This window comes from Zonotrichia albicollis, chromosome 5 (genome assembly GCF_047830755.1).
Source record: "Zonotrichia albicollis isolate bZonAlb1 chromosome 5, bZonAlb1.hap1, whole genome shotgun sequence".
NCBI lineage: Eukaryota > Metazoa > Chordata > Aves > Passeriformes > Passerellidae > Zonotrichia > Zonotrichia albicollis.
Window position 1 is genome coordinate 12,555,649 of NC_133823.1, and position 27,767 is coordinate 12,583,415.

General features: G+C 45.0%; 2 protein-coding genes across 5 annotated transcripts; both read right to left on the reverse strand.

Annotated features, from left to right (window-relative positions):
• Positions 1-712: 712 nt before the first annotated feature.
• REELD1 (reeler domain containing 1) lies at positions 713-19,762 on the reverse strand. The gene is made up of 6 exons (XM_074540789.1): positions 11,551-19,762; positions 10,545-10,767; positions 8,761-8,912; positions 7,703-7,976; positions 6,986-7,043; positions 713-5,008 (listed from the first exon to the last, which is right to left on the reverse strand). The coding sequence occupies exons 1-6, from the start codon at positions 11,768-11,770 to the stop codon at positions 4,415-4,417; spliced, it is 1,521 nt and encodes a 506-aa protein (XP_074396890.1). The 5' UTR covers positions 11,771-19,762; the 3' UTR covers positions 713-4,414.
• A 215-nt stretch (positions 19,763-19,977) lies between these two features.
• LSM6 (LSM6 homolog, U6 small nuclear RNA and mRNA degradation associated) lies at positions 19,978-25,773 on the reverse strand. Of its 4 annotated transcripts, none has more exons than XM_074540790.1 (4): positions 25,616-25,773; positions 24,594-24,706; positions 21,658-21,771; positions 19,978-20,164 (listed from the first exon to the last, which is right to left on the reverse strand). In XM_074540790.1, the coding sequence occupies exons 2-4, from the start codon at positions 24,685-24,687 to the stop codon at positions 20,130-20,132; spliced, it is 243 nt and encodes an 80-aa protein (XP_074396891.1). In that variant the 5' UTR covers positions 24,688-24,706; positions 25,616-25,773; the 3' UTR covers positions 19,978-20,129. The 4 variants fall into 4 exon arrangements, with proteins under 4 accessions (XP_074396891.1, XP_074396894.1, XP_074396893.1 ...); XM_074540793.1 differs by having other exon boundaries at positions 25,570-25,723; XM_074540792.1 differs by having other exon boundaries at positions 24,594-24,698; positions 25,570-25,676.
• Between the last annotated feature and the right edge of the window lie 1,994 nt (positions 25,774-27,767).

Consider the following 27,767-nt stretch of genomic DNA (forward strand, 5'->3'; position numbering starts at 1 on the left):
CGGATCCCGCGGCCCCGGGGAATGCTTGGGCATGGATCCCGGGGGCCCGCACGGATCCGCCCGGGAGCGCGGGGAATGCGCGATTCCTGCCCCGAGCCGCGCGGGCAGACACCGCTGCCGGCAGCCGCTGCCTCTGACGCGTCGCGTCGGGGCTGCCTTAGACACTGGCAATTACTGGTGACACCTCACTTCGACTGGGTTAAATATTTTCCCACTCCGGGCCGTGTGTTTGCACAGGAAGGATCAGCGAGTCACGTCTGCTGCTGTTCCCTCTGCTCCAGCTGCCCGATGTCCTTGGTACCTGGCCGTCAGTTCTTAATGTACATCAACATGTGCTGATATACAGCCAGGCTGATCTTTGACTCACCTTTAGAGCAGCAACACATTTTCTCAACAACAAATTATACTTTGACATTAGAAGGTGGCAATCTGTAATGGATATTGCAATCTGAAGATTGAAAGAGACTATCTGTGATCTTTGTCCTCAGCCGAGCAGGCTGGAGTCTCTCTTCCCTCCTACACATTATTTGATTGTGGGACATAACCTTGGGATGTACTAATAATCATTAGTCAGAGCTGATGTATCCGTTACGGGCCTGCCCTGCTCGGGGAGGGAGACATTCTCTAGAACAGTAGTAAATCAGCAAAACATACACTTAAATATACAGTAAAATGTGGTTTGAGACACGGTCCTTCATACATCATGTAGCAAAATGTTTTATTGAGAGAGTCACACACACACTAATGAGGAAAGGGCTGCCAAGACAAGACCTGTGGAGGGGAAGCAGTTCTGTGTGAGGAAGGGGCTGGGAGAGATCTCTGAGCAGCTCCTGGTCCAGGGGAAGTTGTGACTCCCCAAGCCCTTCTCTGCCCTCTCCTAGCCTTGGACAAGCTGGCAGGAGAGAGAAGTAAAGGCAAAGGAAGGAATGGAGCCCTGTAGAGCTGTCCAGACATAATGAGCCTTAAGGGCCTGGCAGGGGCAGTGGAAGGATCCAGCTTGCCAGGAGGAGTGAGAGGTCTGTTCTGCTGTTCACCAGCTTTGCAGGTCAGGCTGATACTCTGTCATTTGTTTTTGCTGCCAAGCAGCTGTCTTTTTGGAGCTGAATGCTGCAGAAATTGTTAGAGCTTCTCCTTTGCTTTTTTTGCAGGCATTTGTCATTATTATTTAAATCTGAGTGAATAAATAACACATGTATTGCTGAATGTTTTACTCTCTGGGTTCCTGACCTTGCTGCTTTGCCTTCCTTAGTTTTGTGGTCCTGACTATTTGCAGAAACTGTGCCAAAAGGGCTGGCCAAGATCTCTGAAAGGCCTGGAGCTGCATCCCACACTGATCTGGGAGAGCCTGAGCTTGCACATCCCTGCTGACTGTGATTGCTGGGCCCACAGGGCCCTGGGGCTTCTCCTATGAGCCTTGTCACCCTTTTTGGACCTGGCCAAATTGGTGCATGTCTGGCTTTTTTTGTTTCCTTTGCTTACAACTCAACCAATGCTGGAAATGTCTGTGATGTCCAAGCTTTGGATCAGCTGTTTTGCTTAGTGCAACCTCTCCACATTACATTTTGTTATTTCTAATTTTTTTTTTTCTTGAGTAAGTATAGCTCAAGCATTGCAACAGCCATTTTTTTTTGCCAAAACTCTGTTTGATGCCTGTTTAGCTGGTAGGGAGACAGGCTCAGGATACACTGGCTGCTTTCAGTACTTCTGACCCAAACCCATGTCACTTCACTCAGGGATGCCAGCCTGGCGTGGCCCACAGGTGCCTGCAGGCTGAGCTGCCCTGGAGGAACTGAAATCCCCAGTTCCAGCAGAACTTCTGTGACCTGCCCAGTCATGCACCTGGACAGGGAAATAAGGCAAGCCTTTCACTTGTCTCTTCAGTAAATATTAGAATGGTTTGTGCCGTTGTTTTCCTAATTCTGACATTTTTTCTCAGAAATCTGTTACAAGCATGAGCACAGACTAATTTCCATATAAGGCAAGTCAGTAAGAATGGGGATGTTTGAATGGTGTGCCTTTTAATAAATGAACCAGTGCTCGTGTTTTTTACAGCATTAAGAAGAGATAAGACCTCCATTCCTCCTGTCATGGCAACTACAACAAACAGAACATCATTCAGAAGTCAAGAAAAAGACACAGGCACTTTAGGCTCAGCCAAGAGAGCTGCAAAGTAGCAAAACTCATTACTAATTCAGAGGAGCTGTGTCCCTCAGAGCTCACCATTACTGGTCTTACTACTAATAATACTGGAACACATCAATTTAGCAGAAAGCAGAGTTTGGCAGAAGGCAGAATGGTGTTGAAGTGCCACTCTCCCAATCAAACACATCCATGAGGCCTTCTCTTGCTCTAGTCAGCCTAGAAAGAAGCAGAGCTGGGCTGTGGGGAAAGAGCTGAGGAGAGGAAGGTTCTGGTTTTGTAGCCAGAGCAGTCTGGTAACATTAATCCTAGAGAAACAGTGAAAGAGGCCACAGGTATTTGTAATTTATTCATAAACAGCTATGCCATCACAAGAAACTTTTTTAAATAATATGTGATAGTTCTTTAAATATTTAAGAATTTGTTGACCTATTTTCTCATTTAATTAGGATTTTTTTTGGCTGCATTAACAATGACTTGAATGCAGTCTGGTTTAGTCACTACACAGTTCAGCTGCACTGGGTTACAGAAACATGATTTCTTTCTAAGGCACATGACACAGGAGAGGAATGCCATTGTAAGTGTCTACATGTGTGCTTAAAAACCAGGAGACTTACTAGGAGGTAGGGCATAAACTCAATTAGTGAATATAAAACCATTTACCTGGCATCCTTCTGAGTCCTAAATCAAAATTTGTCTTTTCAATAACAGCCCTACCCCTGTTTTCTTTGCAGCAAAGGGCTATGGTGTAGTTGCCCTTCTCTTCAAAGTGCCCTGGTTAAGAGCATCAAGCTCATCTCTGCAAGCTGCATTTGTGAGTACACTTCTTTTCTTACTCATTTCTTTTGCCCAGGCCTAGAAGTGGAGTTGAAAAAGCCTTGTCCATGTGTGCAGCATAAATCATAGTGCAGCAGTATGGTCAGAAACCAGCTCCTTCTGAATGCTGATAGAAGCACTGTTAGCAAAAGCTGCACTCTGTGCATCACGCTGGAGCTGGAGCAGAACTCATGTCCCACCTGTCTCCTCTGCAGTCAGTGGTGAGGCAAGGGAGGATGTGGGAGCAGGGCTTTGACTGACTATCCAGCATGGAGATGGGCAGCAGTTGGAGACGGCCACAGGGCCCTCCTGACAGAGGGGAAGTTGTCACCAGCAAGGCTGGGTGAACCATCAGAGTCCTGGCAGTATCTGCTTGGTTCAGGGGGATTGCTGTGGGCTGAGAGTTAGGCTGCAGCACCAAAATGTAAGTTTGTTCCCCACTACATGGCTTGGGAATGATCAGCTCTGAGCTGATCCACTCTAGAAAAGGACACCAGAGGAGTCAGTTCCTGCTCTCTGAAAGGCTCTAAAATGTACATCTCAAGAGTATCATTATCAGATCTGTTTCTGGCTCTTTTAAAGCTGCAGTAAAATAAAACTTTACCCTTGCTGTTGTCACCTCTCCTTCTTAGGAGGTGTCCAGAATCATGCTGTTTTCCAAGAGTTGCTTTAGGGGTCTCCTGCAGAAAACCACAGGGTCAGAGAGAAGTTTGCACAAACTGAGAACACAAGGATGTTGTTAACTTTCCATGCATCCTTTGCAAGGCATCTCCAAAATGACCTGGGAAGGGTATTCTCAGTCTGTGTTTCTGCACAGTGTCACTGAGCTGACGCAAAGTAAAAGACTAAATAAATGTTGGCGGTCAGGCTTCAACAAGCTTCTTCATCAGGTGCAAATGGACAGGAAAGATTTTCTTCCATTTGCACCTGATGAGGAGGCATGTTTCACCCCCAAAAGCTGGTGTCTGCCATCCTGTGTTTCACTCCATGGATCAATTCAGCATTCTTGGGATCAATGTTCTCCACTAATGAGTTATTGCTTTTTATTTTCAAATTGCAACTTGAAATCTTGTGGCAAATATTTGTCATCTGAGGGATACCAAGTGCACAGAGTCATACCTGTAAGCTCTTAAATGAGAATGGTTGGGTTTGTAGTTCCTAGGAAGAAATACAACACTAGAAACTTTTTTTCTGAGATTAAACAGGAGTCAATACCACAGTGCAGAGAAAGAATTTCTATTTTTGGCTACACCCTTAAGGCAACAGTAGAAGTGTATGTCACTGCCACAGTGACAGCTAATGAGCAGATATACAATATTAATTGCAGTAAGTGTAACACACTGAGCAATCTATCAGCTTCAATTTCCCCAGCAGCTGTAGTTTAGGTACTTTTGCCTAACACCTCTGTCTGACCTGGCTGCTTGGGGTTTGTTTGCCTGCATGGCAGCACAAAGAGGGACTAAAGCAGCACGGTCCTGCTCGTGCTGCTCGAGGGGCTGACCCAGTTGCACTGGGCTGGCAGCAGCACGAGGCCGTTGTCCCGCGTCCTTCGGAAGCGCATCACCGCCCCGTGCTCCGTGATGGTGATGACGTCGGGCTCGGGCTCGCTGAAGGTCACCTCGGCGCGCTTGTGGCACTGCTGGGCACACGCACACCGCACGGCAGCTGCCAGCGCCAGCCCCAGCGCGGCCGTGCAGAGCAGGAGGAGGCCAAGCTGGGCTGCAAGGAGTCGGCTTCCTCTGCCAGGGCCTTCCCCTATTCCAGGAACAGCAGATTCGGGAGCAGGCCTGGTCACCCATGGCAGGGTATTCCCAGCTGCTTCCTGCTCATCCTTGTCCTCCTCGGCCCTGGTGCCTGCCCCCTCTGGCTGCGGTGCCAACTCTCTTCCTGCCATTTGCCTTGAGGCCAAGGACAAATTGCCAGCAGTGCTGGCATCACCAGGCCGGGCTGTGGTTGCAGCAATGGTGCCCAGGTGCGTGCGTACGTGCGGGGCAGAGGGAGACACTGTCACACGAAGGGAGGCTTTCAAGATGGTCCCACTCTCAGTGCTGCCCTTTGAAAGCAAAAACATGCCAAAACATGCAGCGAGGGAAAAGGGGGCTGATTAAGTTCTCACTGCCTACCTCATGGAACACTTCAACTCTGTTTCTGATGCCCTTGTGTCCCCCTGGCTTTAGATTAACTCTTCTCTGTTCCCTGTTTACTCAGTAGCTTTTAGAAAATGAAGCAGATGCAACCCTCCATACCGGAGTTACCATGGGAGGGACTAGGCACCCAAGTTGGTCCCAGGGGCAAAGGTGGAGAGGAAGGTCACTGCTTTGTCTAACTAAACGTCTGCAGTTCCTGTTGTGGTGGTGATATTTTTCACAGGGATCATTATCACAAAAGAATATCACTTAATAAACAATTCCCACCTTGAGTAGCAGCAGGGTCATGCTGAAAGGGCAGGTGTGATTTTCCCAGCCAAGCTGCATGTGTAGGCTCACATGGACCCACTGGGATTCAGTATTCCCCTTCTGAGGCTATGGAGTGGATGGACATGGGAGACTTGGGATGGCCTTTGCCATCAGCAGTTCTGGGACATGCACATACAACCTATAAATTCTCCCCAAAGCCTGTCTTGCTTTCTCAGTTTACACAGCCAGTCTGAAATCTTATGCTCCTCTGTGTTGCTTAACCACTCATTTTAGTGGGAATGTTGGATCCTGCCTGGGCCTGGGCGCTGTCTGATTCCATGCACCTTATTTTAACTGTTACAAAATGCCAGCTGCTCCACGCCAGTTCTGCAACTCAGAATTTGCTGCAGGTATCATCCAAGACTAACTGGGGAACAAGCATGCAATTTAGGAGGCCCCCAATGAATTTTTCCATTCCCACTATGCACCTGAGCCCCCATCCAAAACCTGCAAAATGTACTGGAGTTTTTAATTTGGCTCCACTGAGATTTGGATCTGGCCCTCAGTAGCTGGCACCTCTCCAGCCTGTCCAGCCCTGCAGGCTTTTTCACACATCCATTAATTACACCAGAGAAACTCTCACCCTCTACCATCATTAGTGATTTCTAAAGCTTCCTGTGAAGGCAGTGTGACAGGAGCACAAAGCTGAGGTAGGAGCCCTGGCAAGCTGTGAAGCAAAGCAGTGGAGGGTCAGAGCATCCTTTGTGGAAGGGATGGTTTCTGAAGGTGCTAGTAAAATACAGTAGGAAATAGAAGACTTCCAGTGGCTGAACTGCAAACCATAAAGTAGCAGGCTGGCAAAGTTAGGACTGCATGTGTATGGATCACTTGCCCTTAAAACACAAACGCCACACTGTAAGGATTTGCTGCCAGACTTGGACTTTGGGATAGAAAATGGAACTGCCTCTTAAGTCCTTGCCCTATCTCAACTCATTTCTCCTTTCTTTTCATACTCCTCCCTATTCTACCTAATTTCTCAGTTTTTGTTTAATTATGCTCTTCTGATCTTACCTTGTGCAATAGCTCATCCTTCCCTTTGGTTTCCATCTACTGCCAGTTCTCCACTTCTCTCCATGGCTATGCCAAGTGCTCATGGTACACATCTCTCCTTTACTTGTTCTCTGTCCTCCGCTCCTTCCTAAATATTTCTGGCTCACTCTGTGCTGTACATCCCCTCTCTCTTTTATTTTCTGTGAGATTATTTCTCTTTCTCCTTTAGCATTTTGGAAACCAGGTCTATTCTTTCTTCTCCTTGTATTTTTCTTCTCTCCATCACCTGCATAGCTGACTTACCCTGTTAAATCTGTGTCCTGTATCTCTAAGCACACATTTCCAGCAGCCTGTAGTCACATCTACATAAGGGAAAGCAATCGTTTTTACAGTGTGTCTCTTAAAAACCCAGCCAGTGGGCTCAAAAGGAAAAAAAAAAAAAAAAAACAAACTAGAAAGAGACATAAACCTCAAATTCCAGTTAAGGAAAAAAATCTAAAACTTTCAACAGTCTCAGTGTAGTTTTAGCCATTTATGACACCTACATGGGCTGCTAGGGTGCCCTCTCCAGTAGAGGTGCTTACCTTCCTGTTCCCTGTACACATCAAACACAAGTGTAGGGTAGCAGCACTGGCAATGCTTCTGAAATATGGACAGAGGAAAGGCAGGGTTAGCAAGTGACACGTGTGGCTCACACCAACAAGAAGTGCTGCTCCTTAGAGCAGTTTTGGATGCATGCAGTCAATGTGGATCATACAACCTGCATTTTGAATTATGCCTGGTCATTGATTCCTATCCCCATCATTTTCACCCACAATATGAAATGTTGCGTGAAAGCTCATGCAGCCCAAACCTTCTAAAATTTCTGAACAGACATCCTCCAGCCCAAATTTCATACTTGCTTTGTATCCTTTTTTTTCGTTTTCTCTGCAGATGGAGAAATAGGTCTGCTAAGTTCAGTGTTTCCCTGAATTACTGTATGCACTTTCAGAAAAATGTTACAGCAGTCGATAAGTTTTATCACATCTTTCCACCTCCTGGCCAGCCCCCCACTGTGCTGAGCAACACAGTGTTGGGTTCTTAGGAGTTTGGGATTTTCTCCCTGTTACTGCCTGTCATGTGCAATATCCAAAGGATTATTTCTCAAAATCTCAGCAAACAAACACTCTCTCACCTCCCCCAGACACCTTCCTACACGCAGGCACCTTCCTACATTTCTCTTGTTCATCTGCAGGGAAGCTATTACTATTTTCCTTTCCACAAGGACTGGAGAAACAGCTTTTCCCACCACGTAGATTTACCCATTGGAGGTGCTGTAGCTGGAGGCATTGTCCTGGGAGAGGGAACCTTGCAAGGCATCCACCATTCCAACATCTTGGGTGGGAAGGGACGGCTCCAGCCCCCGGCCTCTGGACCGGATACTCCTGCCGGGCACAGCCCACAAAGTCCGGCCCGGCTGCTTTGGCTCAGTCTCCAACCCCACACCAAAACCCGGCTCTGGTGCTGGGGTTACCACTATGGCAGTGGGGCTGGCAGGCAGCAGGGAGCTAGTGGCAGCTGCAGGAGAGATGGGACCTTGCCAAGCAGGGAGACAAAACAAAAATCAGGGAGAGAGGAGCAGAAGTCTATTGTCTTCGGTTTGTTTATTTCAAATCCCACTCAGTGCCAAGGTTTGACAGGAAGGTTTGTAACAGTGACTCTTTTATTTTCATGTCACTTATTTTGAAGAGGGAACACACATGGAAATTAAAGCAGCAAAGCTCGCTTTCTATGTGCTGGTCAAGTAAAATAATAATTAGTGAGCCAATTTATTTTACAGTCAAGTAAAAAATAATTAAAACTCAGCCTTGGTGCCATGCCAAGAATTTACTTATACCTATATCAGACATATTTCTCCTCCTGCTGAGAAATACGTCTGATTTAGGTATAAGTAAATTCTTGGAGCATCTTACTGACCAGAGGCTGCATAAATACAACCAAATATATACCTGGAGGGCAATAATCACATTTAGAGACAAATATGTTCCTCTGGTGGGGCAACATTGCTAACTGGACTCCCTTCTCTTCAAGAGCTGAGATTTTAGGTAAATTATTTTAAGATTTGCATTGAAATCATAAGATCTAGCAACCCTATTTAGCTTCCTGGTGCCCTCCTTGGAACTGGCTCCTCAAATACTGACCCCCACCTTCACTTCAAGGAGCTCACCATGGCCATCACTGATCTCCTTGACAGACACAGGAGTTAAATGGGTCCCCCCAGCTTGTTTGGGCCACTTTTGTGGGACACTTGGCCAGACTAAGCTGTAAAACTACTCTGCAGGGGGTGTTGGTAAGAAAGAACAAAGTTTGCTCGCCATACCTGTGGGGTGAGGGTCAGCTGGTCCCTGCAGGGCCGTGGGGGCTACAGCCTCAGGCTTCTTGTCAGCAAGAGTCTTGTTTTGCCCTCCCTGAGCCACAACAGCAGATGCAATCTTTGCCCAGTAAACAAAGTATGACTGGACTATGGAGATGCTGTTAGAACAGAATCAGGCAAGAATTTACTGGCTCTATAGCATTAATAAAACATCTGACTGTTTTGCTAATCACAAAGACTTCTTTACTCTGAAGAGAGAAACAATGCAAAAGTATTTAAAGGATTAGCCTGTTGTATGTTTTCTATTACAAATAAATAGGTACCAGGAAAAAAGAAAGATTTGGGGTGAAGAATCACCACTCAATAAATAATTAAGTTCAGCCAAAAAATGTGTGGGAACCTAAAAAAATTTCAAAAGCTGTATTACATTCATCATGTTGATAGAAGTACATTTGTAAAACTAGGACTAGTCCTGCTTACAATCTTCTGTAGGCAAGGAAACAACAGTGGTATTTATTAATTAAAACAAGCCAATGTAACTTGTACAAACAGCAGAATAGGTAAGGGGTAGAAAAAGTCTCTCTTCTCAGCCCTCTGATATTTGAGCCTGCCTAATCCTCTGCTTTTTGTCAGGTGCCAAAACTGTGTTGGCCAACCTTTAACTGCACCCCAAGAGCCTTATTTAAGCTGGAGATTTAAGCTGGAAATTTTGGGAGAATTTCAGCTCAGATTGCTCAGCTGCTTCTGAGAATTATCTAAGGGGAAACCAACCTGGGTTTTTCTGTGCCAGATGACACTTAGAAAGCATTTTTAAGCCTAAAAAAGACATTTTTTCTGATGCTGTGACAGGATAAAAAGGAAAAGTCTATCACATATCAGCTCAGAGCATAAAAGGCCAGACTTGAAAGAAATATCAGAGTGGGTATCTAGGACTAGGTCTTGTTGGGATTTTTTGGAGTTTATTTGGGGTTTTTGTGAGTTTAGTAGTATTTCTTTAAACTGTAATAGTATTTTCTGATATAAAGCAATGGCCAAAATTTGAAATTCCAAGCAGCAATATTTCTGTTTCAATGAATTTTTCTTGAATCACGATGAGATGCTCAAGCCACAACATTCAACAGGACACTTAGGTTTTGGGAAGCAGCCAAGGATCTGGCCAAGCAGTTTCGAAGTGACTTTGTAAAGTTGAAATATAACAATTTAATATCTTTTGAAATGAAAAGCCACTGTGCTTCCTCTAAGGCAGTCAGTTAGAAGTTGTTTAATTTCATTACAAATCAGAACCAAGCCACTTGGACAGTTTGGGACTTTGGTGCAAAACAGAGATGTCAAGTTTTGACACAGTGCTCACTCTCTTTCTATTGTGAGTAACTCTGTTTACGTTTAACTTTTTTTTTAACTATGTATTTTTTTCTCTTTTTTTTGATCTGTTTTGTTTTTTTTTAAGAAGTGATATACAAGATTATCCTTTAGGCAGGGAAGTCCTATGGGCTGTATTATTTACAAAGACAGGCAACATGGTCACAGTTCTCTCTTTATGCCTTAACATTTCTGTTTCCTAAAATGCTTAAGCTGTCATTTTCCAGTGTATCTATTCTGAGAAAACAGTGACCATGTAAACAAAAGGCAGCACTATGCAGCAGATATTAATGGTGATTTATGTACCAGCTGGGACACTGTAGCAGCATTTGGTAAGTATTTAGCTATATTGGGTTCAAGATACATAAACCACTGTGCTGGACAGCCTGTAACTAAACACAAATTCTGATTAGGAACCAGGATGTCCTTACAAAAACTTGATGTCTCCAATGGGTTGGTCTGGTGCTTTCCATACGAAGGACAGGTTTCTCTTCAGTGACTTGTCCGAGTGTGTGACAGTGTCACCATCTTCAAAACAATTCAGCAGCTTGGAACCAGGAGGCAGGAAGATGAACGTGCCAGCGATTTCGTTGTTGGACACTTTGCGTGCTTGCAGCATAAAGCCCATGTAATCCCGGGTGCTTCTTACTGTCACTTTTGGAAGACAAAACACGGGACACAAAGGGATTTGTCTTGCTGTTACATAGTGAATTGCCTGCAATGGAGTTCCCAGAAAAACTTTGGGCGGCATTGCTGAAAACATCTTACTGTCTTTGTCCTCACAGTCTGTCTTGGACATGCTAGATACAGAAGGCCAGACTTTTACCTTTGGTTTTGTAATGTGTAATTGCCCACAGGATTTGCCTGAGGCTTCCCCCCTATCCCTCCCTGATGATAAACTGTTAACCCCATTGGACCAGGCAGCGTGCAGCCATTTTTACAGAAGGAGGTTTGGACACTACTCTGTATGTGAGTGAAAGCTCGTGTTCTGCTCTCAAAGGGGTTTTGTTTTGCACAGGGATGAACGGGCAAGTGGCCAAGCTGGGGAATGGTGCCTCAGCTCTGTCTGCATCTGCCTGAGGAGCAGCAATGCCAGGGATGGGGAGTGCTGCCAACCATGCCCAAGAGTCAGGTGAGTCACCCAGACCCCTTTGAGTGGTGCAGAGGGGCTGGGAAGGTGACTTTACCCACATGGTCCACTGCATGTAGTGAGGTCTGTCTGGTATGGCTGAGACACAGCTGAGACAAATGAATCCCACCCAAAGCACCCGTGCTGCAAACAGAATCCCTCTGTAAATATGTCATCATGGCAAGAGAGGTGTTGTAGCTCACTCAGAGCAGTTATCCCCCTGCCCAGACCTCACAGAGATTAATTGCATCGCTTGAGATAAGTTACCATGCATTTTCCAGATGCAGGAGTGAGAAGCTGTTCCTTACCTGGCACCTTGTCTCCCGGGAAGAAGAAGGACATGTTGGTGTGGACGGTGACGTAGTTGCTGTTGGAGCTGTGCAGCTGCACCCTCAGGTGCCTGGGCATCATGTTGCTGCAGGCGGAGCGGCTGGCGCCCTGCGAGAAGGCGGCCGCGCAGGACACCAAGCACAGGCTCATGCAGGCCCAGCCAACAATGGCACTGTGGGCTCTCCCACCACCCTCCATCCTACAGCAGAGAATAACCTGGAGTTCACTTCACAGCAGTGGCTTCCCAAATGGTGCCATTGATTTATCTGATCTCCAGAGCCACCCTCCCTGCTGGCTTTAAACAAAAGGGAATAAGTGATCTCTGTGGCACCTGGAGCCACTTTGGGAATCCACAGCATTTACATTCTGAAGTGAACTGTTCAGCCTGGGAGAGGGAAGAGCCCACCACAAGAGGATGGATTTCTTGTGAAGATGCCCATGGAGGGTGCAGTCAGAAAAGATTTGCTCTAAAAAGTCTTGTGGGTTTGAGGAGGAGAAGCAGGCTCTGTACAGCCACACTCAGCACCCTCCACCACTCCCAGCCCAAATCCCAGCCTGATCAATAGGGGAAACATCTGCCCTTTGGACCTGCAGAGCTGCTGCAGGCCCCATCACATATGGGGCTGGTGCCTAGGGCAGAGCCTGTCCCTGCCTGCCATCACAGAGCCTCATCCCTGCAGTGACAGCACAAAACATTTCCAGACTGAACGGAGTATTGTGCTATTCTGCTTTTTCAAAATGCACTTTTCAAAGTGAAGATGAAGGATAAGTGTGTGGCATTTATTGTAATGGATATCACAAAGCAGGTGCTTCTGATTTTAATGTAGCACTTTCTACCAGCTTCTTTTCAACAAGCCTGCCTTAGATGTCATTACACTTAGTCAATGAGTAAATGCAAATAAATCAGAGGCAGCAGAGGCTGAGGAGGTCTAGTTTACACCTCCCTCTCAAGCACTTCTGAAACTTGCCAGCCGACTAACAAAGCACCACTGCAAGTGGAACAATTCATGCCCAGCCTAAAGCAGCAAGCAGATGGATGCAGTTTAGCCTTCCACAGCCAAGCATCCTGGCCCTCCAACCAGCTGTGTGCCAGAAGATGCTCGTGAGAATCACAGGAGCCTTTGCTAACCCTCCCAAGCCCTGCTGGACCAGCAGCAGGATGTCTCCTCTTCACGGAGCCGGCCTCCCTTCTGGGCACCCCTAAACAGTCCTTGCTGGATAAGATTTCTCGCAGGAGCTCACGGGATTAGCCCCGAGCTCTTTCCCTGGGGTGTTGCCCCGGCTGTGCTGTTTCCCCTCCCGTCCTGCTGTGCCCATCCCCTGGGGGAGCAGCGCTGCTCCCGGGGCTGCCCAGGCTCAGGCTGCGGCTGCCGCCGGCGCTTACCTTGGGACAGACTCGCTGCCGGGCTCGCTGCCACCACTGCCCTGCCAGCCTGCCCAGGACCATCCTTTCAGGGACCTTCCTCGCCTGCTCCTCGAATGGGAAGCGCAGCAGCTGTTACTGCTAATACCCTCGGCAGCTCTCTGCCAGCGCCCAAATCTTGCTTTAATCAGATCAGGGTTTCTCTTCACATCCTACCCCCCTTTTTTTTTTCTTTTTCTTTTTTTCTTTTTCTTTTTTTCTTTTTCTTTTTTTTCTTTTTCTTTTTTTCTTTTTTTTAAATGTCCAAGTTTCTTCAATGACAACAAAGGCAACTAGCAAGGAAGGGAGCGGGAGACCCACAGCAAATCATGGGGTTTGTGTAGGACACCCTGAAACTCCTCTGCAGAGGTGCAGGATGATGAGACTTTTTCTCACCTGCTACCCTCTCCACACACACATCCCCTCTTCCATGCTGAAGCAAAGCAAAGCCACATCAGCCCCCTCCGTGTGCCCCCAGCGGTGTGCCCTGTCTCTCATGCTTACATGGGATTAATTTTGGCAGTAAAAGCAGAATTTTGCTACAAGGCTGGAAAGGTTCATCCCATGTGCCAGCCTTGCCAGAAGGAGCCATCAACACCCCACAAATCCCCCGAAGCTGGCACAGGGGACCAAACAAGTGATAAGTGTGACTGTCCCCCAGCACATGAACTGTATTCATGTCCAGGCTGTCAGCCCTGCTCCTTGCCCGAGCTTTGCTGCAGCTGTGCTGGCAGTCAGTGGCAGAGCTGATCCTGTCCCATGTCACTGCAGATGCTCTGGGGATCAGGGCTCTCTGATGACCTAGTCTCCATCACCAGGCTCACCCTGCTCCCTGCCAGTGGCTCATTCCTGCCACACCTTATCTGTGATCCGGCTTGGGAAGTGACCATTGTGTGAGGCTGTCCAGAGGGGGCATCCTGGTCACCTCTGCCTAGGGCAACCCCCAAAAACTGGGGGCAAGTTTGCAGATGCTTCACATATTAGCACTGTTCCCATTCCTGCCCTGCTCTGCAGCCTGTCTTTTGGAAGAGACACAAAATGCCAGGCTGGCACTGAGGTTCTGCTGCTGACAGCCCGGCTCTCAGCAGGTAAACTGGTTGGAAAGTATGGAAACTGGTGGCACTGGGCTCTCATCAGCCTGCTCTCCTCTGCATTTGAAAGACGCCTTAAAATCACTGAATTTCAAGATATAATATAAATCTTGTAGTTTTCTTTCCTTTAGTCAGAGGAAGCAGAGCACAGGTCAGAGGGAGGAAGGACAAGTTTGCATTCTTGATTCTGTTCCAGCTTGTAATTGCCCGCCCTTCATACACAAAAGAGAATACCTTAATGCTGTATTGATGACTAATCCTTTCCTGAAACCAGCTAGTCTCTTATGGTTTTCTCTTCCTAACTTATTCCTAAAATCAGTGAGGGCCATTTCTCCACTGACTCCCACCTGGAAAACAGGGAAAAGTGGCCAAGTGCAGACCTGAAACAGCAGTGCTTGGTGTTCCCTGGAGCACAATGCAGAGCTGTGGGGAGAAGAGGCTCAAACAGATCCAACCCATGTGTAACAGCAGAGGATGTAGGGCAGGACTGAACTGTCCATGCTCACTTCCAAGGCTGCAGCAGCCTCTGGCAGGGCAGGGCAGGGCAGGGCATGCTGCTGTTCACAGGTTCAGCAGCAGCAGTCAGATGGCACTGCCTGGACAGTGTTAATTGCTGGGCTGATCTGAAATACAGCCTTACACAGCATTTACCCTCACTGCCTGCTCTCAAACACAGGAACTCTGTGGCTTCAAAGCCACAGTCAAAGCAAATGTCACAACCATCTCCTCCTCAGAGATGGAAAAAGCCTGTCACAGTCATTACCGTGACAGGAGCACCTACCAGCAGCTTCCAACTGCTCATTCAAATGCCAAGTGACAGGCAGATGTTTCCAGGCAGAAATACAGCCCTCTCAGAGCCTTGGGTTGCATCACCCACCAGGACAGCATTGCCTCAGCCTCCTCTGGCCGGGGCTGTGACCTGCTGGAGTCACTTGAGCTCAGCCGGGCTCAGCTCTGACCATGGGGCCCAGACAGACCCTGTGGCACTGCTGGACCTGGAGAGAGGTTTGCTTCTTCTTGTCATAAACCTCTTCCTTAGCAGGAAGCTGTCAGGAGAAGGGGACATAAGACAACTTACACCCTGCCCATTGTTTTCCCAGCAGCGTTTGTGTAGTGGATTTCTAGGAGAAAAAAAACCTCACAGACCACAGCTGGGAATTTGAAATAACACTAGGACAACTGTGCATGCTCTGTAACGGCTTGGTAATTAAGACTGAGTATAAAGCATATAACTTGAAATGTCACTAAGTGCACTGAAGGATTATAAACCTCATGACATTGCAGAAAGTCTATCTTTCTTGCAGGCTGCTTCTACATCTCCACAACACCAGGGCACAAGAGGGCCAGCGGATGTGGAGTAGCTGCAGTGGAGATGAGGATGTAACATGGGCATGGACATGAGAAACTCAGAGCTGACACTCCAGATCAAGCTGGTTGCTTCATTGACAGGTTGGGAAATACTTTGCTGCTGCAAGATAACAAGGGGTTTAACAAGTTAGAAGTTCCTCCTGGTCAGCTGGCAGCTACCTGAGTCCTATAACAAAGTTTGAGGGGGCTTAGGGAAGAGTGGGAGAGAGAAGTTAGAGAGCTTGAAGGTGGCAACAGCTGAGTTCAGATCATAAGGAACTGATCATTAAACCAGCAAAGCTGACAGCACCACCTTATTTAAGAATATTTCAAGTCATCTTTAAAACAAAGACCAGTGTCCAGCTGAGAGATGAGTGGTTAAAAACCCATGGTAGTCCCACAGGGAGAATGGAGAACTATCTCCAAACTCAGCATCTCAGGGGCTGACCTATGCATGCCTGTGCCTCTGTGTTTGGGGAGACCAGGATGTTTTTCTAATATTTCTGATAGTTAGGCAAAACTAGCGTTGGCAAAAGTACTGGTAGGTCCTTCCACTTCTATCCAGTTGACTCTTCTTGCTGTTCTTCTGTCACTTACTGAAGTGTGACAGTGACTAAAATGTTGTAGGGGATACAGTATGGGTAAATGAAGGTGGTATAGAATGTAATCTTACCCCTAAAGAGTTGCAGCTGAACCAATTACTAAAGCTCAGGAGCAGGCCTGATGTTAACAGGCCACACCTGTAGCCAATAAGAACAGTGTTATAAAAGAGTGGATTGGTGGGATCTGGAGTCAGATGGCTGCTGCAAGGATCAGGAACAGTCAGTGCTTAGAGGAGCTGCCTGTGAGACATGTTGAGAAGGTAGAAAACTCTGGCAATATGGAATCCTTGCACTGTAATGATAATAGAACTCTTGATATATAATAAAATGTTACTTCTGGGAGCAAAGTGACCCATGCATGTGCATGCAACATACATTGTCAGCCTTTTTCCCTTACAAGTTCAAATCAAAATAACCCTTTATTTTATTTGGTAACTACTGCAACCTGGGTAGCTGTTCTGCTCTAGAGGAGGGGTTGAGGGGAGGGAAGGGAGAGAAAGAGAAGTAAGGCCTAGCAATGAATAGCTTAATGATTGCTTTAATAAGACTGAGTAAGATGAGAAACGCAGACAGCAGGTAAAATGCAGATGCTGGACTCCTCACATGCACACAGCATCAGTCAGAGCCCACATGGATTTCCCCACAGTGTGCTGCACAGAGCAGATGCAAACTATCCATGGAGAGCAGCTCTCCCTTTTCGTCACTTGAGCTGTTTTATAATTTCCACACACAAAACCAACCCTCTGGTCTAAAGGATGATCTCCATCTCCTGTTGCTCCTCTGTTAGACAAAGCTAGGGCCAGGCAGGTGGTGTGATCATGGCATTGAGTGGGGGTGACCTGGCTGAGGGTCCTTTGTTCAGGATCAATACAGCAGCCCAGGAAATGCCCCCTCCCATCTGATTTCAGGCCTTGGAGACCAGTTTGGCACAGGAATCTGAGTGTTTGAAACTGCTGACTGCAAAGCTTGCTTGCTTTCAAAACCAACACAGGGCTGGAGCCGGCCATGGCTGTGAGCTGGGATATGAAAGATCAGGCATTGCTCTGGCACCATCAGTCACACATTGCAAGGCTGTCACTTTGCAAACACTTTCATGCTTTCTTGTCTCCCAGGAACAACACAGCTGTGGGGCACAGCTGGTTTTCAGAGCTGTGAAAAAGCCAAGCCATACCCAGAAGGGCTCTCAGTAGCTGTTTTGTCATCATAACATCACAAAAAAGATAGTAAGAACTCAAATGAATGATGTTGAGCATAGTTTACACTAGGAACCAGGTGGAAACAAATTGTAAAAGTGAGTGGTCATCAAGGTATACACCTTTAAAACAAAACCTTCCTAGTATGCTCTGCTCCCTTTATATAGGGCAACTCCAGGGCACTCCAGGCTTTGATAGGGACCTGGCTTGCCTCCTTCTCCCTCTTCCAGGCTTTCTCTAGTTTCCATGAGGTATGCTGTGCTGCTGCTCCCAGCCAGGCTGTTGTTTAAGGAGATGTGGCTCAGTTTGGCTTTTCCAGTGCAAGAAACTTGTGCTGGATGTGGGTGTACAGCAAATTTATAGTTACTGCTCTTCACAGTGTCTGTGAACTGAATGTGTCACTGAGGGTGGGGGCAGTGGTTGAATGGCCATGGTTTACAGTGTGATCTCATTGCATAAAAGTTCTATCAACATGAGTGCAGCTTCAGTCTTTGAAATTCAGTAATTTTTGTTAGTTTTGGATTACTTAATTTTGGGTACATTTTTCTAAGTAGAGTAATGGACAAATGCTTGCAGGAGTTAATGTTTCATGGTCAGTTCTGATCTCAATGAGCTTGATCCCCAAGTGAAACTTTTTTATACACAGGTATTGGGGTAAGAGCATCAGGACATGGTAAGTGGTGTCACATTAAGAATTTGTAAAATAAACTGGAAATCAGTGATTGTAGGAAGTAAATACTTCATTTCTTTTGCTACTTTTGAAATTTAAATTTGAATTACAACAGCTGACCTTAAATGCAAATCTTCCTGTCTACCTCACATAGTAATGACTTCATGACCTAGAATACATTAAAAAACCCCTTGGCATGTAAACTACATAGTATTTATATAGAGTGTTTAGTATGTGATTACACCACCAGGAGTAGCAGATTACAACTGAAAAATGTTCCATAACTAGACTTGTAGGAACTAAACCAGTCAAAAAGTTAACAATGCAAACCCTTGACGTTAAATCAAAGTCTGCAAAATGTGTTGCTATACATGGGTAGGTGTGTGGAGGGGGAAAGAAAGGTGGAGAGGGAAAAAAATTAGTCCTATATTAAAACAAAAAAACCAAACAACAAAATCTAGACAGTCTCTAGGACTGAAAGCAGTTACCTGCCAGCTACATAGAGATGACAAGGCAAATGAAAAATTGCATGCCCCACCTGGAGGTACATCTTCATTTTTAAAAAAAGTCACTTACAGAAGAGCAAGTTGGTGATTTGTCTTACATCCTGGACCTTTTTCAACCTTGTCAGAAAAATATAAATTATTGAAGCATATTGTACAGTAGCAACTCTATTTTTGTGTTCTATCATGGCTTCTAAAGTGCTAAATGTGGAAAGGTTAACTACTTATAGCAAAATAATTTAGAATTATTTCTTCATCTTGAAAACCAGTAGAATTAAAATTTGCAGTTCTCATTCTCTCCCTTTGATAACTGGAATGTGACTTTTTCCTGCTTGCATCACAGCTACTGGTACTTGGGAAGAATGGGACAATGCTATATTCACACAGTTGTCTTGTGTTAATCCATCCACAACTAAAGTATTTTTGTTCTTGGAGGCATTATAAACTGTCCCAAGAATAAAGCCAGGCTTCAGGAAGCTCCTGTAAAAAATTGGCTCAATAGCCTCACCATGAGGTACATTGCCCTAACTTATAACTTCATCATGAAGAACAAGAAAACATTCTGAGTGTGTGATGTTAAGTGCAGGAACACTCAGGTGAAGGAGTATCTGAATTTTCAGAGTTGGTTTGGGTTTCTTCTTGGCTGACTGCATGTAGAAGATACATTTATAAACTGGAATAAGTATCCATGTAAAATTGAGCTGGTTTTATTCACCATGCTTTGATTATCTGGGAGCATTGTTGCAAAATACACACAAACAAGTTCCCTCTCTGCTGTCAGCTCAGAGGCTCCCCCTCCCTAAAGCCCACCCCATACTCTAATGCACTTCTCATTCCTGGCCAAACAAAGGGAATATAGAGATGGTAACAGGTTGTGGGGGGAATGGATGGGAGAAGAAACTGGCTGGAGAGGACACATGTGGCATGTTTATAAAAGCTTTCAGATTCCCAGTGTATTTTCAGGAGTAGATTTAGGTATTGGTTAAAATTGCTTTTTACTGAAGAAGTCCATTGTGTTTGGCAGAGGAGCACAAGAAAAAGGTCACCCCAAGCAGAGAAAGGGTGGGGGGTCCCCAGGCAGGAGGTGAAGTAGCTACTGGGCTGCACTGACATAACAACTGAGAGCTCTTCACCTCTGACTGACTTCCTCAGCTGGCACAGAGCTTCCTTTTCACCCTTAAGGCTTTCTTCCATTTGATTCTATTCTTTCCCCACCCCTAACTGTGGAAGTGTCACTGTTACATCCCTTGATTCAATCCACAATTCAAGATTTTTTGGACAGCTGAACTTTTTAGCTGATGACTCTTACTAGCCTGGCATTTAAAGCTGACCCTGTGTTTTCCAAAAGGGACAGGTCATTGTCACCAAACCATCAGCATTTCCCTTCCCACCATCAGTTAAACTATTGTTCTGCCATTAATACAGAGCTCTGATTTGTAATTAATCCATGCCTGCTTACCGTTCAATCAGTACCTTTGTAACTGTTAGCATAATTAAATGAGCTGTTGCTTCAAATTAGTCTTACAGCACTATTACAAGCTTCCTTTTTATTTTTCTTTTGTACAATGGAACAAAGCAACACTTTGAAACAAAACCATTCTGGCAGTTTACACTCACATTTACATTTATTTAAAAAAAATACTTAAACACTTGTGTATTTCACCTGTGGATTTTGAACTACAAATCAAATAGGGCTCATCACTTCAAAGAGGCTCACAAGTACAAAAAACCAGCCTCCTTCTGCCATCTTCACATCCTCCTCTTCTGGGTGCTTATGTACAACACTGAAAAAGAGAAAGTGGCACACAGAAGAGGGCCCTGGTAAATGACATGCAGAAGCCTTTTTATTTAAAACATCTGATTTCCATGGCATATAAATTGACACTATAAGAGATCCCATTCAGCATGAACAAAGCCAGGCAACCTTTAAGTCCAAGTTTCAAAAAATGCCATTAGCTCTAAACATTATGTATTACTTTGGTTCAGTATTTATTTTATTCATAGCCCAACTATGCTCCAGCAGCTGTAGCTGAACAGAGCAGGAACAAAGGCAGTGCCCTGCAGTATTGCTGAGGGGAGCATGAGAGCTCCTCAGCAGCAGAATTACAGGTGTCAGACACTAATGCTGTGATCTTTCAATAAGAGCTGGAAATCCCAAGCACTTAAGGCAAAGCTAATGATTAGTTATGAAGGAAGAGACATCTTCCTCCTGCTTGGCTGATATGCCCAGAACAGATCCAGTCACAGCATAAAATGATACTGTGCTCCTAAAGCTGCCACATGTCTTTAGTTCTCTGTTCAGCCTGTTCTTGAGCCTTGTGCCTCTCATCCCCCTTTTTTAACTTTCCCAACAGAATATTTCCTTAATTGATTCTCCAGCTGAAATGTCACTCCAGGCCTTAGCATAATAGTCCAAATGCCTTGCAAAAAGCAAGGGTTGGCCTTGTTTCAAGGATTATTTCTCTACCCAAATGCTCTTTTACACGGCTGCCACATTCTCTTTGACTCTTTTTCTAACATGGGGTTTGGTCCTTGTGTCTTTTTATTCCATCCCTCCTTGCTGATCTCCATTTTCTTCACAAGCAACTTGGTCAAACTCTGCTTCATTCACCTCCAGCTTGTGAACCTTTTCTATTTTTAGATACTCTTCTCCCTGGCATGTCCTGCTATTACAGCCTGATACCAGAGAGTCATTTCAGGAGCCTGGGATTGTCCTTGAAGTGCACTAAAATCCACCTACTGCACTTGGATATTCAAAGGCTCAATATTAAAGCATGAGTGATTTTTTTGGCTGGTGGTAAAATCTTTACTCAAAAGATGAAAATAGCCTCCAGGACTAAGGATAAGCATTCATTCAGTCCTGGAAAACTGCTTCACCGGAAAATATTTGTGTCACTGTAATATCTGCACTGTAGCATAAATTTATGCAGTAGCTTGCCTAAAAACACAAACTCTTATGGTGCAGAGGCCATCTAAGCAAGCAGTAAGTGCAAAAGAGTAAGCCTGTCAAACAGGAGAAAATAAGCTCCAATAAGGCTAGAAATGAGCATGCTTCTCTAAATGAACTTCAAGTCCAGAGGAAAAAAGGACCACAGGAATGCAGAAAAGCACAGACCCTAGAAAGTGAAACTGTAAAAAGCAAATATTGTAAAGATTTCCAAAAAGGAATATTAGTTTTAGGCTTACAGGCAGCTTACTGACACCTCAGCCATCCCTCAAATTCAGAATATCAAAACACAGTTTTCTAATGTGCAGTAAGAGAAGGAGCAGGAATTACCATTATTTCCTCGGATAAATGCATCTCCATATTTGTTCTTTAACTGTCCATTTACATATTCCTCAGTCTGCTCCAGAGCTATGTTCATATATCCATCCAGGCAAGCCAGCACACCTGAAAACAGTGGCAGTTTCAAAGAGAATCAGCTTGAACTTATTTTAAAATAACAAAAATGCACTGTGCTTGAATAGTACAGGAAAAAAGCCCATCCTGTATCCTTATAACAAACTAAAAACCCAAGTGTGGACAGATGTCTTCAAAGAATTCAGCTGGAGAAAGGAATCCCAACCACTCTGGTAGCAATGGTATCAGTTGGTGTAAGAGTTGTGGGAGTAAAAACAAGAAGTTATTAAGGCATTTTTTCAAAAGATGGACAATTTCCATATTGAAAGCTTAAGCTGTCCCTTCTCACTTGTGTTTTAAGCACACACAAAAAAAACACGTGGGGCATTAAGTGCAACTGGATAACCTAAGGACAATGCTATGTAAACTGAGTTGTCACAAAACTCGTGAAGGATACAGCTGAAAAACAACCCTTTTAATACAGGACAGCCTACACATATTTGTCTTCATGCTTACAGAGCTAGGAGAACACTGCAAGTCTCTGTTTTGATTTCAACAAAGGCCACTGAAATCTTCCCACAAAAATAAAATTACACTGTTTTGATAAGGCAATTGAAGAAAAAAAAATCTGTCATTTGCAATATTAGATGATTTTTTTGGATCAGGAATATACAGATATTAGTGTAATACAGCACAGAGGAAATACAGCTTTTTACAAGTTGTTTTATCTTCCTCTTGCATGTGGGTTTTCCTGACTTTATCCTTGCACAGAAAATACTACTTAAATAACTTTTCCTCTGTTTGAAAAACACCTAGCTATTTACCTAGCAGTAAGACATGAAATATAATATATTGGCTGTAATTAGGAAGAGGGAGAAAACTCAGGACACATTCTCATTTTTCAGAAATGTCACTGCAGGATCTTCTAGTTAATAATCAGGAATTCAACTTCTTCTGCAACTTGTCATGGCTTAAAGGTTATTATTTTCCTTCCTGTTTTTCTCTCCTCTGTTTCCACAGACATGAGAAAAACTGCTCACAAAGGGCCACTAAATGCCCCAAAAAGACCCAAACTAAAGTCAGGATTCTTTTCCACTCTAGTAATCCTGAGGTATCCACACAGGAACAGAAAACAAAAATGTTTGTACAAAATTAAAACTGGACCATGTGGATTTACCTGAACTACATACAACTCAGTAGGCCATAAATGCAGTATTTTCAAACTCTTTTGCTCCTAGAGTGCATTCATGGAGTGCAGTTGTTTCATTCTCTTCCTACTTTTCTTTGTGCTTACTCTTACACCACTAATGCCATCAAATATTATCATTGCTCATCCTGGCTAGCAATTCTCTGTTTTATCTGTATGTAGAGATGCTTTAATGTATATATACATATTTACACACAGAAACCATACATTAATGTCCCCCTGATCATTTCCCAGGGCTTCCTGACTTGGACACCTGCAGCACTTGGCAAGGGTTGAAGACAGCTCAGTCACACATCAGCACCTGCATGAGGCCACGTTGGAGGCAACAAAAACATCAGCAGCACAGCCTGGGGGAGAATCTGGGCAGATCTGCAACAACAGCCTGAGATGCTGTTTTGGAAATATTTGGCTTTTACAAATGTTGGTCACGTTTCTGCAGAAAACAAACTAAGTGCATATTTTTCAAACAAAAACACTACAAGGATTTTCCTGTCACAAGAGTGCAGGGAAATAAGGAAGGGAAGGGGGGAAAATCCAGTGACAAATAAGGGTGTTCAGGGAACTCTTGTTCAATTAATGTGGTGTCAGACTGCAGGCAAGTTACACTAGCTCTGCTGAGGGGTAAGCTGAGGGGTTCATCTACAGCATTTACAAATGGATCTTACCAAGGGAGAGGTAGCAATGGTCTCAGTGAAAACAGGAACCTAAATCTGGTTTGGCCCTGCCTTGTGTGTATCCTCAGATAAATGAGGACTTGCTTTAATTGACCTTAATAAGTTCTCTCTACATTCTCCTGCACTGAAGAATTTACAGAGAGGCAGCAAACCTCTTAAGCCCCCAACCCCACCTGAGTGCTCAGATAATGTGGTTCAAACCACTTGAAGTAAACCTCTCTAAAGAAGGGGTCTGTTGCAGAACCATAATGTTTAAGCCATTACAGAATAAAATTTCTTAACTGAGCAGAGCAGAGATTAGTTTTGACTGAATTTGGATACTGCTACAAAAACTGGTCAGGTTGAAACTGTTACCTTAATTGGAGCAGGACCAAGACATTTCACTGCACAGAGTTGTTTAATTTAGTCGTTTAAAAAAATCTATAATCCTATATACATGAAGGTATGCTGACAGACTTGGCAAAAGCTACACTAAACTTTTTCCCGTATCTCTGTGAGCCTTGACCCAACACAGATCTAGGCAGTTGTTTAACTAAGAATGTAAAGAATACTTTTCATCATGTAAGAATTCTGTTATGAATGACAGCAGAGTTTAGTCTGAAGCTTTCCTGGATCAAGATCTGTATTACCTAAATAGAGAACAAAAAGCTGAAGAAAAATCTAGTTCCAACAAGGGGTGTTTCTGGCCATTTCAGGAGTTGTAATTCCAGACAATCTTTCCAAGCATCAGTTTAGAAACTCAGAATCATCCAGTTTAATCACCTGTGACCAAGGACACTAATGATTTAGATGAGTAATTTTAATTTCTAAATCCCCTGCTGTTACTCCTCCTTCTTTATCACTTTCTCCAGAGTTGATTTTCTATTTTTACTGTCTCTATTCTCACACTCCATTATTCTGGATCACACTGTTTTTCTTTCTATTCCATGCATCTATTCCAGCCTCCTCAATGAATTACTTTACTCACTGTGAGAGACAGATGGAGAACTTACCTCGATAATCAACTCCAGAATTTAATTTTACAACAACTGGCCTTCCAATGATTTGTTTTAGGAAGTCACTGGGGGTTTGCTTCCGTAGACTCATCTTGATCGTCCCTAGTAAGCTGAGAAGTGAAAACATTAGGATGAGAGACGTGCTTCCACATTGTTTCCAATACTCTGTACACACAGGCAGGCGCTGATTTGTAATACTTTCAGTAGGAGAAAATACTGAAGATGAAAAATACTGAGATGAAAGAAAAGCTTTAAGGGCTGAGGTGGGGAGACAGAGCTCCTAAAGCCATTGCATTCAACTTTCCCTTTGGCATTTTTATTACTTCTGAAAGCATCATTAAGAATCCTTGTTTGCCACACTGTGCATCTCTTAAATTTCAAACAGTGCCAAAGGCCTCATCATCCCTAAAACCTTTTGCTAAAATTCTTTTAGAGGGCTAAGCCTAAATAGGTGTTTCGTGTCTCTAGGGGTGGAGGGAGCAGTCCATCCATGCTCTATACACGGAAGTCTGTGCGAGAACAGACACAAACAGAAGAAAAGCATAATTGTAAAAGCATGCCTTCAGATTATAAAACAGACTAAGTTAAGGCTTGTGATTAAATGACAGAGGAAAGATGCTGTGATTAAAAAGGCAGCAGGCGCACCCAGTTTGGAGCAAGACCCCTCTCAGTTCTCGCTTGACTCTGCTCCAACATCGCTTTGTTCGGCGTGGTGAGCAAAGGCAGAAAACCCCCGCACGCTGCCGACTGCGTTCGGCTGCTTCCCGGGGCAAATCGCAAGGGGCGATTCCAGCCGTGAATCCAGGGACCCTCACTGTTTGCCCATCAACACCCGCCGCCGCCAGCGATGCCCGGGCCCCGGGGCTGCGTCCCCTTCCCGGAGCACACACGGGAAGCCATGAAACACCCGCGCAGCTCCGTGACAGAGCAGCCCGGGGAGCCCCGCACGGCCCCGGGCCGGCCCCGCACTCACCGCCCGCCGCTTCTCCCGGTGCTTCCCGGGCCGGCCCCGCACTCACCGCCCGCCGCCGCTCCCGGCGCTTCCCGCGCCCGGCCCGCCGCACCCCGCCCGCGGCTGCCCCGCCCCGCTACGGCGGCCGGGCGGGTCAGCCCGCGCAGCGCCCGAACGCCAGGCAGGCCCGCGGCTGAGGGTGCGCCCCCTCCTGCCCGGGGCCTCGCTGGGGTTGGGCGCTTCACGACCCCCGGCCCTTCACGGAGGTGCGCGGGTTCTTTGTGGCTTGTTTGGCATTCCGCACAAAATAACACTTAATCGGAGAGAAATCTTACAGGATGTCTTGTGTAAAAAATCTTCCAGGGTGTTTTGTGGGGAAACAAACTCCGCAGGGTCGGTTAGGGGAAAGGCCTCAGAGATCAGCGAGTCCAGCCTATTACCGAACTGTCAGCCAGACCGTGCACCGAGGGCCGCATCCTGGCTTTCCTTAAACACCTCCAGGGATGGTGGCTCCACCACCGCCCTGAGCAGCCCATTCAGTGTCAAATCACCCTTTCTGTGATGGAATTCCTCCCAATGTCCAATACGGTACTCACTATTGTATTTACTCCAATGAGACCGTGTTAAGTCCCAAGTGATCTTGTCCCTATCAGAGACACAGTGAGCACCTCACAGGCGCCCTGTCCAGGACTAGACAGGGAAGTGCTAAAGGTCATTTCACAGAGGAATCAGTGAACATAGAAACATAAGAGATTTATTTTTTTTAAAATCACCTGGGAATAGCTTGGCACAAAAAAGAAACTGAACTCACCTTCTAGTCTTCTACTTCTCCCTATCACCTGACTTGTTTTTCCTTTTTCCTCCTTTCCCCCAGCTATCTCCTGATGTCTGGAAAATACTTCCTTTTTGCTTTTTTTTATTTCTTTTTAAATTTTTTTTTTAGGATTTAGTACTGTGACAAGAGTTAATCATCTGTGAAAGCTCCTGGGCTGTTTTGTTTTGTTGGGGTTTTTTATCTGTCCGGTATTGATTTAGTATCTTGTCAAACCTCTCAATTCTCATGGTACAGAGAAAATGTACCATGGCTTTTCAGAGCACAGATTTGTATTCTTGCTTCTTTCTAGAGTTGTTTATCTTCTCTTTTTGAACATGTGTCCAGTAACAATTTTTTTCTCCAATGCTTAGACTAAAAGGCTTTTAAGAGGCAAGAGCAGCAAACCCGACCTTATTCACCTGCCTGTCCCAGAGTTCAGGCGCAGGCAGGGACAGGGAAGTTTGGCCACAATGTGCCTGTGTTTCCAGGCAACCATCATGTTAATCAGGAGCATCCAACTGTGCTTGATTATATCTAGTATTTGAAGCAGAAAAGGAACATAAAATAGTTACTCCAGGGAGCAGACTTGCAAAGTTTTATTTGGCTTCCTTGGCTTCAGTGAGTATTGCTTTGATAAGGGAATATTCCTGTTTTCATTGTTATCAATCTCCAGTATGAAGATTGGGCAAACAAAACTTTCATGTCTGGGCTGGTAAATTTGCATGGCAATTTTGCAAATCCAGCCAGGGACACTGTTTTGTGAGCCTTCTTCTTTGGTTTATTTCTTACAAATTTGCCTTCAGAGCTTGTATTTTTTTTTCCCAGCCATCAGCAACTGATGAGCTGTTTGCCTTCTGCTCAATAGGCTGCTTTCTAGCTAGCTGAGGCTTATACTTAATTACAGTTTCTGTGTGTGTGGATACTTGGATTGTCTGCTGTCAGTCACCAAAATCCTTGTGCTTTCCTGCTTCACAGCCTGTGAACCTCACAGACACATCAGATTTAAATCATAGGCATTGAGATTGGACAGTTCTGTATCCTTAGCTTCCTTCTTCCATACTTTGAGACCAAGCATGAACCCAAATCTTGGGTAATTTTCCTTGGTTTGCCAGAGGTCTTAAAGCAGTCTCATGTGCTGTTCCTAGAGGTAAATTAACCTTAAATGGACTCCTTAAGGATTCAAAATCTCCAAGAGTGAAAATAGAATTCAGATGTCATTGGCTAATGATTATCTGTTGTTTGTTTGTCCTCTAGATGAAAAAGTATTTTAATCTAAGATGTTGCATACCTGGCTCGCAGTAGATTGTTTTAAATTCTGCTTTATCTTTTCCTAGTGTGCCATGGTAGAGCTTTTCCAGCTGCACAACTCATGGAAATCAGCGAGATGCTGCCCTTGTGTTTTAAT